The 10,605-nt window shown below is 38.8% G+C and overlaps 1 protein-coding gene across 2 annotated transcripts; it reads left to right on the plus strand.

Annotated features, from left to right (window-relative positions):
- The first annotated feature begins 468 nt into the window (after window positions 1-468).
- LOC106150993 (uncharacterized) lies at window positions 469-10,054 on the plus strand. Of its 2 annotated transcripts, XM_087015620.1 has the most exons (12): window positions 469-2,464; window positions 4,403-4,492; window positions 4,749-4,856; window positions 5,215-5,299; window positions 5,891-5,952; window positions 6,280-6,420; window positions 6,705-6,844; window positions 7,049-7,128; window positions 7,399-7,524; window positions 8,642-8,854; window positions 9,108-9,537; window positions 9,766-10,054. In XM_087015620.1, the coding sequence occupies exons 1-12, from the start codon at window positions 2,363-2,365 to the stop codon at window positions 9,833-9,835; spliced, it is 1,647 nt and encodes a 548-aa protein (XP_086871746.1). In that variant the 5' UTR covers window positions 469-2,362; the 3' UTR covers window positions 9,836-10,054. The 2 variants fall into 2 exon arrangements, with proteins under 2 accessions (XP_086871746.1, XP_013379539.2); XM_013524085.2 differs by lacking the exon at window positions 7,399-7,524 and having other exon boundaries at window positions 470-2,464.
- The last annotated feature ends 551 nt before the right edge of the window (window positions 10,055-10,605 follow it).

The following is a 10,605-nucleotide window of genomic DNA, read 5'->3' on the forward strand; positions in this document are numbered from 1 at the left end:
GCAAATATGTATACTTCATGCTCAAATCTATTAGATTATATTTATGTAACTTGTATCCACTCCCAAGTGATTATTATCGGTTTTGGCGTAGCTTCAGGTCAATATATTTTATCATAGCTGGCTTCGGGTCGCGCGAGTGGGACACGATATATTACTCTCACCCTATGCCACTAAACGGCTTTTTTCATTAATGAGGTCTCGTTCAACAGGTTATCCTCAATTAAGAAGCCTCTTTAGAAACGACTATCGTTCTGCTTTCAGTATGGCTACAAAGCCTTATCGCTGCCACAAAAGCTGTCACACGTTTCAGCATTCGATCATGAATGGCGGGACAAAGAGGAAAGTCAACACACTCGTCAGCTTGTTGAAAAAGTCAATAAACATTTATGTGTTCAATAAATCGTTTATGATATGCGCTGCTTTTAAACGCAGGTGTCACCGCCTGGTTTTGTAGAGAGTGGAAATTAAGTTTACTGTTCGATTAGAAGCACTTGATCTTTTTTTAAAAAATAGTAATGACATTTTAAAAAATCAGTAATGTGACTTTTCAGTGTGTACGAGTTTAAAATAAACTCTGATCAATGGTGGGATCAGCAAGTGAAGTGGATGTGTGTCAATAAAGCCAAGGTGAGCAGGCAGCAGAATGCAAGGAAAGTTTCACCCTTAACTAATGCAGAAACACTTGGTTGTTTAGCCTTCGGTTTTGTCAACCACTTCTCCCCACTCTAATTACTCGCTTCAGCCATTATGAACAAACATTCCCCTTGCTATTAAACAGCACCGAGGACAATCGCTTCGACTGTCAATGCACCGCAATGTCAATTTACATTACTTCCATGCCCGCTGGCCCCTCAATATTATGACATATCGGTTGCAGTTTACTTACGATTTACACTATTGCTGTGTTGGAGACGCTGATGCGAAAAAATCGGACAAGAATTTGAGAAGTTTTATCACAAAGATGAGGCAATATTTGCAAACGGGACTAGACTAACCTGAAAGGGGAGTAACGAAAATAGGAAATGTTATTTGGGTGATGTTTTTATTGGGAACCGAAAACGCTCACTTCGACAGTTTACTGAAACGGGAGACATTCATGCCACTGTCACGTCAGTGACGGCAAAAGACTGGGACTCACTCATGACATTGCTATGAGACGCTGGCGTAGCGTAGCAGCGTGCTTTTACCGTACAGACCAACGGCTGCGTAATCGTACTGAGATGTTATCCTCTCTTCTCGAACTGATTGACGACCACGTCATTTAATCTCTATTGATTTTCAGTATTACCTGTGTATGTGTGGGCAAAACACTGCTTTGACTTAACAGTGACCCCACGGAGCAAGACCAAGGAAGTCATAGCTACTCGAAACAAGTTGTGATATAATACCTGAAATATAAAGTTGATGATTAACCAACATTGTAACAAGGGAAAAACGTCAGAACCCATTGGAACTGATCACTCTCTCACAGCAAAAATACAAGGATTCGGTTTTCATTCAAATAACGAGGGGCGCTGAATGATCAATGCATATTGATATCTGAATTGCAAATTCAAGCGTTAGGATAAGCTCAGTAAAACGCCCTGGCGGAAAGAACAGCAGCAAATAGTTATAATTGCTTTCCGTTGTATTCCATGCGAAAAAAAGGAAGCGCCATATCGTCTAGCTATTATGACGATATAGGATAACGCACATGTAACTTTGAAGGCTTCAGTTGAACTATCTCCGCTTTCCCGGATTCGCAGGAAAAGACACAAATAAACGTCGCTTAAAATATGGGCAAGGCATAGGAAAGCTCTGTATATCTTTCTACATTTTGCAAGATTATCATACATGCATATACCTAGCTCAAATGTGTATTTATTTGACCTGAGAGACCCTCGGACACAATAAACGCTAAACACTGAGGCGGTAAGAACAGTCAGTGGAAGCCAAAATAATTCCAAATGGTGTCATCAAAACTTCAGAGAATCATTCGCAAACAGCTGTGACAGTAGGAGAAAAGGTCGCCAGGGTGCCATTTTGATAATAACTCCCTGAGAAACTGCCACTCGTTATCAGAATTTATCAAGATACTGCGATTTATACCCCAGCGGAGATATCGAAGAAACTAGTCGATAGCGTTCAAATCATGACGACGGAGGATAAACACCCGAAAACGAAACACTGCAACGGGCTGCTGTTTGAATGTAGACATACCAACAGTTTAATTTTAAGTAGAAATATATGAAACCTGCCGTAGAGTGAGAAACAAAAAGGAGCTATCACAGACGGCTAGCTAGCTAAGTTAGTACCGGGTGGAAAATCACTGAGACGACTCTTTTTGGGAAACTCAAGAGACGGTACACCGTCACCACCACAAATGGCCAGGATGCCATTCACGAACTTTGAGGACTTGAACAAGGCTGCTAATTTTAAATTCAAGGAGGCGATGATGAACGAACGGAGCAAACGATGGAGCAAGGTGGGATATTTTCTTTTCTCTCTCTCTTTCTCTCTCTCTCTCTCTCTCTCTCTCTCTCTCTCCAATAATTTCGAAACTTCTGTTATAAATGTCACATTGTAATTATAAATTTCATTGTCATGAGTAAAATATATATATTTCATTTGGATTCAGTATTATATTATTTATTACAAGTAATTATAATTGATAAGTTAACTAACGGTTGTTTCAATAGCAGGCAGTGGCGACTGACATCCAACCTTCCATTTTAAAATACACTAAAGAAACATTTGAAATGTACCTTTATATATACACTTGAATACACTGTATATTATTTTGTGGCTATAGACTAGTCATTCGCGTGACCAATTTCATGTTTGACTGCATATACTAAGTGTCCCAAAAGGACTAGTCATTTCTCTGTTGCTATGACCAACTTCTGTAATCATTAGTAAAATATAAATTTGTCATTATTAAAGAGGACTTAGCAAACGCTTAAAGCGGCCGTGTGTGTACACGAGTCGGATTAATCGGATTTGCTTTCGATTAACCTTAGTTTTACGAAACTGTTCAATCATACTGCAGGCTCTGTGTCTGACGTTAAAACGAAATGCAAACATGAAGAAGTGTGCCATTATATACAAGTTGCAGTTGATCTGTGCTTATATTGTCTAATTTTTTAACTAGAGTTGAAGCTTTTTGCGATTTAGGGTTCACATTTAGTCGGTCTAATCATAACGATACGCCTGACAGATTTTAAATCGAGCCCTGTCTATATGCTGTCTTTTTTATCATTATTATTATTTCATGCAACCGTTAGAATATCAATACCCCAATCTGCATTGCACGCAGCGGAGCATAGTGAACTTATCGATATCACACAGCTGTAGAGTTTAGATCGCGTAAATTATTCATATTTAGTAAGAGAAGGGCAACCTGTCTTTTTGGCATTTCTGTCTGATAATTTCGAATGCTGAATGCTTCCTTATTATTATTAATAGCTTGAGTTCACGGGATTTGTGCTCGACGAGATGTAGGATTTGGTCAATTAAAAAACGCAATCATTCCAGCACTGATTTCAGCGAAACAAAGAATATAACTGTATAGTGTACATATCATTGAGCAAAACGACTTCCACTCTCTCTCTCTCTCTCTCTCTCTCTCTCTCTCTCTCTCACGCACACACACACACACACACTCTTTCTTAAAATGGAAAGAAACAAGCTACTCAAATATGGTATTCGGACAGTGTATCGGCTTTTCGTAATATGTAATTACTAATGCACAGCACATCAATTTGCTTGCTTGAAATAATTTGAAAAGACAGGACCCGCTTAAATCGTTGACAGGAAGGTAAAGTTTGGCAGAGTCAACACCGCATGTGTGTACACCTGATGGCTCGCTCCGCAAAATGTCAAGGGTCAGCTCACAAAATTGTGGTTACTTTCTAATTTAAATGAACACCTTGCTGTGATAATGGCAACATTGAGGTAAACACCCTTTGGTTACTATAACCGTTGCAATACTAGATGATTTGCTTTGTGAAACTCCTCATTTCCAAAGTTAATATTATAGCAGGAAAAAAAAAAGAACGAACCTCGTCGCGCCCCCCCCCCCCAAAAAAATACCCTTAAATATTGCGGTTAAGTTTTTCTCATAATATCTGTAAAAAAAGAAATAAGGAGTCAATATGATATGCTCTTGGCATATAATTACTTTTGTTAAGTACGTAGTTAAATGCTTTAAAAGTGTATATGAACCGAGTGTCGATTCATGCTATTCATTACTTACTGCTATGAGTTCGTGATCTATACGTTACACGTAATTGGCACAATATGTGTTTAAATTTCAGAATGATTTCAGTATTATCTTTCAGGAAAACTCTATTGATCAGTATTGGTCTCCTGTAACACTCTTGATCCTTCCTTATTCAAGTCAAAATTTTATTTTTCGTTCTAGGCGGCACAGAATTATCGCAGTTTGCTGAGTCTGATAAGTCTGGAAATTTTCCCGCCTAACTATGAGCCTCCTGACGGTTACGGCATGCTGGTGAATATTATAATTGGATAATTAATCTTTAACATTTCGATATCATTATTTTTCACTTTGGTTTGACATTTACTCATTTAATTGTGCTTTGTATTAAAACGCATATTCATTTTATGCATTCGAAATTGAATCTTACAATGTTAATCGTTGTCATCTCATCAATTTAAATTCAGTTGATAATTTATTTTCAATCAGTCCCGTATAACTGAACCGAATTTTATGATTGCGGTTTGATGAAGGCGTGTTATCATTTTAGCTCTATGAACTGTACTACAGTCTCGGCTGGGCACTACAGCAAGTTGGAGAGCACACCAAAGCTGTAAAAGCCTATACCAAGTCCATCAACAGTGTCAGTATTCCTAAGGTAAGTGCGCACAGTGTGGTAGTTGTGACGCATCACAATACGTCCGAGAACACCCAAGAACACCCGAGCGCTCCAAAAGTAGTAACTAAATGAAATAGATTAAAGCGGGGTTAAGTAGGAATAAACAAAATGACAAACAAATGATTGGCTATATAGATGAATGAATGAATCAATCAATCAATCAATCAATCAATCAATAAAAGTAAAGATTCATTGTGTAATTGGCAGGCAAATTTCATCGATGCCATCGTTTGTCCAGTTTGCATGTCTAATGACGGGGTAGTAGTACCTCTACGTTGTTAAATACTGTAAGGACTACGGGTTCAAGTTTAGACATATCTGTTGTCTTATGTTTCAGAACGGCTGTTTGGCGGGATGTCATTCCAACTCGTGCCTCATGACGCCCGTGCATGCCAAACGAGCATTTGCTTATGCAAAATCAGGTAAGCCCAGGCGAGACTGACCGGTTGGTTAACGGGGGGCGTCTCGATAGTCCGAAGGTTCATTGGTCCGAAAAGTTGTAACATTTTTATCGATTTTTTAATCAAGGGTTCATTGGTCCGAAGGTTCTATTGTGAACATGCGGACCAATGAACCTTCGGACTATTGAACCTTCGGACTATCGCTACGGCCCCGGTTAACGAGGCTTTTTTTGTTTTAAAGCATATTATTTTTAATGAGAAAAGTTACTTTATTTCAGGTTCGGTCGGTGTATGATCAGATTAATATTTCCCTCATGAGCAAACATGTAGGCCTACGTGGTATTGAAGCTCATACGTTCTATTGACAACATGATTTTTCAAAATAATGCACTTAATAATTTGGTTATTTAATGTGAGTTTTAAAGATATGGCTTGCGTCAAAAATATGCCATTTTATACGATGAACTTTTGAAGATATTGTCCTTTTAGGCACCTGTATTAACATATAAGTACAGGGTAAATTGTTGTTATAAATCTGCATCAGATTTTTAGTTATTAAACCTGGTATTGCAGAATACGATAGCATTGAGTTTTGTTATCAATTCTCTGCAGGGGATCTCAAAAATGCACTTAAGGACGCCGAGAAAACAGTCGTGTTGGACAGTCGTAATCCGGTTAGTGCATGTTGAATATTTCCCTTTTCCTTTAAATTACCTTTAATATTGTTTCTCTACGTCGTTCAATCATTGATTTTTTAATACTGGTATTATGCGACCCTTTGTCACAAATGATCGCTTATATACAGTACATAACTACAACGTTCATTTGTAGCTGTTTGTCCGTTTCTGTAACAGTAAATTCTGCGAAAATAGTTGGTATATAAAACGAATATATGTTTGAAAAGGTAGCCATATGACCTCGAAATTTCGTACAATGACGAGAGATCTTGCATTAAAGAATCAGAATTATATTTTAGAAATAAATTCTGATTACTTTCGTAGGACGTGTACTGCATACGGGCACTTGTGCGAAACAGCCGAGGTGAAGAAGTGCTGGCTCTGCAAGACGTCATCAAGGCACTGAGCTTGAACTCCAATCACATAGCATCTCTCATCATACGAGGAACACTGCAGGCACCCGTGGTAAGTACCATATCTATTTTCAACACTGGCATTAAGTATTCTAAACACGAAATAAAACAAGTATACATTAAATCAATTCCATTATGTTGTTTTGCATTTGTTTAGTGTAGTATTTTTCACTTTAAATATTATTTTGATAAACGCTACTCATTGCTTAATTGGATTTAGTACTTATCCAACTGCACCAGGTACATATGAACAATTAAAGTAAAATGTCCTTGAGTTGTAAATGAAACGAGAAGAAAGGTTATCCAAATCAAGTGACAGGCCAACTTTTAATTTAGATACTATCAGACTGGCCCGGCAGCGAGGCAATGGCGCCAAATAAAGACCACGAGAAAGCCATAAAGATCAATCCTGATAGTCAAAACTTCCTCAGTGTCACAAGTATGGAGCATCCTGACGTCAACAGGTTCTATGACAGGTGAGCTTATGATATCATAACGACCATAAGGACGTCAAATATTATGGAGGTTAAGTACTGACGCCATGAGCTCTTGCCGTTCTGACTTGCTTGCAATAATAACACCACAAGTTTCAGTTCTTTTTTTTTTTTTTTTGTAATTTTTCTTTTTTGTGTCTGAAACGCTAATAAATGATGATATTCTCTTATTGGTTTTTATTCCAGATTCCTGTACTCTCTAAATGTTCCTCACACCGTCAATGTCATCAATATGATGCCAAAGCACAGGGAAAAATCGAAAGAGGGTAAGGCATATGAATTTCAGAGTCAATCTCAACTTTTGAGGTAAAACGTATAAACTGGGATTATTATGACGTTCTGTTATTCAGCATTATCTAAATGCTTGTTTCTCTCTAGCTTTGAGTGTATTTACATGTAGTATAGTTGGTCGCTCGTAATATTTGATTTTTACGACACGGCGATATAAGTAGTATTTCGCCCCTAACTACAGGGAAATGACTGTATAAATAGGTGTGTTAACTTTGGTTGCGTTCTATCACTTTTTTCGACGACAGCACCCTCCAGTCGTTTGCGGAGGCACTTCCAGCTGCCTGCTATACAGAAATGCCCCAGTGGCTGGTGCATAGCCTGTGCATCTGAACGGCACGGTCAGCATACTTGCCGTACAGCAAAGGGCTATAGTAAGATGACTAATACATGGCATAGTGCATGCTTATGAGTCCTTGACCCTGTTGCATGACCTTGACGTTGAACTTTTGACCTTGACCTGCAATGGTATGAAGGTTTCTCTTTGAGCAATTGCCAAGTGGTCGTTATGTTTGATTCCAAGCAATTTTCATTTGAGAAAATTCATTACACTGTGATTTGTAAGTTGAAAACCTCTTTACAAAGAATGCACCATAGTATAACTTGTACATAGATAATGAATGTTTCACACGAGGAAAATGAGTTTTGCAGAAGATGCATGAACATAAATTATCTATCTTGTTGCACGTTAAAGAAGCACATCTGCAGTTTTTCAACACCTGGCTAACTAAAACCGTTTTAAGATCTAAACCACAAGATGGACGATTTGGCAAGCGCTTAAATCATGCTAAAAATAGCATGTTATTCTCCAGTCAGTTTAACCACTATCTCGTCTTCACAATTTTTAAAGTTAAAATTCACAGCGCGTGGATAAAACTTAACGGAGAGCTGGCGATTTCTGAAGTCCACATTTTAAACACGGTTTTAGTTCTGCGGTCCATGGTGCACAAGGGGCATGTTCGCATGATGACACTGCATGAAGAGACGGTACACAGCGGATCCAGGATCTCAAAACGAAAAAATTGATGGGGTGCATAATGTTTTATCTTCCTCCTTCTAAATTAAGAACTTTAATTAACTGCCAACCCTCGCCTGGCAGGGGCGTTGACTGAAACCGAATTTCCTTTACTTTAATCCTGGGTCAGCCCCGCCCTGCCACGCCCTGCCCAGCCCCGCTTTGCTCTGCCCCTTTCCTGGATCCGCCTTTTCACAGTTGTAAGTTGTAGTGGCATGGGTGTATTTCATATGCATGTTAGGTTTGTTTTATCCTAGTTACGTGTGATACATCGTTGTTACATGTGATACAACGTTTTACAACACTGTCAATCGTTTTGTGTCCGAGTTTTGAAAATTTTAAGAATGGTACTAGGAGCAAAAAGGGTATTTATTGTCAATATATTTATCGGTGTGTTGATCTTTTTTTTATTTTCATTGATTTTATTAAATCTTTGGCACATGTTTTGATAATTCATATTGATTGGCCTATTTTAGAACCGATGCCTCATGGCAAGGGATACGAATCTCCCATGAAGTTCTTACATCACCAAACCGAGGGCGCCAAATCTGCTGGTACTCCGACTTCTTTCCGCTGTGGATCAACTACGTCATATACCAGTAGGGCTGCGCAGAGGAGGAAAGAGTATGGAAATAACCTCAGACGACATCTAAGTGAAACTAGACCTAAAACAACTAGTGAAATTTTAGGTAAATATTTTTCACATAATTTCTTGTGTTTCTAAAATAAGCGTGTCATACATGTATCACTTGGCATGCTAACGTTAAGATGTTTATATCTTGGCCAATGCATGATTAATATATTCTACCTTAAAATTCGTGGTCAAAAGGTGTTTAACAAAGTTAAGAAAGTAACGTTTTTTAGATAAACCTGTATGGAAAGATGGAAAATCGTTGTGGTGTACTTATTTTGGTAAATGTGTGATTTTTTTTATTCGACAAGCCAACTTGTACAAAAGCCTACAGCAAAAGCATCAACAAAACCGTCCAATCACGTGTAATGAGACGCGTATGCCCAGACAAACCAGCTTAGACAGTGACACAATTAGGTCCTCGATTTCGCTTGATGACGTCAGTACAAGCGCGTCCAGACAGTTGAAGGAGGTTCGATTGACGTCATCGTCGACATCACAAGCTTCAAGAGACACTCTGCTTACCAAATCGCAAAACGCCGACGGATCTATACCAAGGACAAAAGAGTCAAGGAACTGTCAACTTGGGCTTTCAAGTGGACAACATTTGAGGACGCTCAGTGCGAGTAAGCCAATGACACGATCACAAAGTGCGGGCTCGAGGTCGTCATCTAGTCGAAATTCTTCTATTGCAGTATTTCAGCCAATTAATGTTAAGGAAGCCCCACGGATGTATTACAGGTGATATATTTGATAGTAATAAGCAGTACTTTACATGTACTTTTGATAGTAAGATCACGCACTCTTTTTTTTTCTACGTTTACCAGGTTTACCAGTATCTATTTCAAGGCACGTGATTCTGAGCAGCATCTTTGCGTCTTTCTGTTTAAAATTTTTTGAAAATGTTTTATTAGAGGGAGTCTGTAACTGTATATTATTGGAATGCCTATAATATTTTCTCTTTTCTAGGCCTTGGATGGGAGACAAGCTACCTGTAGCTGAGATACCACAACGGAAACCGACACCGGCGTTTTACTGAGTGCAACAAATAAAGACTCGGAGATGTTTATTTTAATGTAGAACACATCCGGGTGCTGTTGCATCTGGAAACGCCTGTACTCGTTAGTGGCAGGGATCGATATGTTTCTCGAGGCTGTGTCTACGGAGAGCAGTGTCCATGTCGATATTAAAATTGCGCCCCAGTTTTACCATTTGACATAATTTTGCACAACTTTGCTATAAAATCATGTTAAAACTGCGGGTCATTTGCGTTTTAAAATATGTCAGTTTAACACATCAAGACACTAAAATGACAGTGCCCTCTTTAAGTGGCGCCCAGGGCACGTGCAATGCCCTAGACACGCCATGTAACGTATGTATGTTGCTACATGAAAGCACTGTTCCTGTTGACTTCTAGAACAGGCCTTCCCAACTACCAGACTCGGCACCTAAGGATCCTGAATTAACCGGTATATCGGACCACACTACCCGTTTTCAAGGTGTGTGTCAGATCGCATTTCGGAGTATCATACCCCAGAACAAATTTTGTAGCATGACTGCGGGCTCATCCACGCTCGGCTGAACAATCTTAAACTGTACTCTTACTTTAGAGTACTCTATTTTATTGTCTCTATGGGGATATATGGGGACTTTACGACATTCGGTTTGAATGTTTTAACCACTTTTGATAGGGCTTTTTTACATTGCATTAGATTAATGTGGCAGTCTAAGGTGCATCTAGGTGGCTTTCAAATTTATGCACCCGGTTTTAAAATCATATGGCGATTTTACGACAATCGTTTACTATCC

This window comes from Lingula anatina, chromosome 6 (genome assembly GCF_051362555.1).
Source record: "Lingula anatina isolate TDL-2025a chromosome 6, LinAna3.0, whole genome shotgun sequence".
Classification (NCBI taxonomy): domain Eukaryota; kingdom Metazoa; phylum Brachiopoda; class Lingulata; order Lingulida; family Lingulidae; genus Lingula; species Lingula anatina.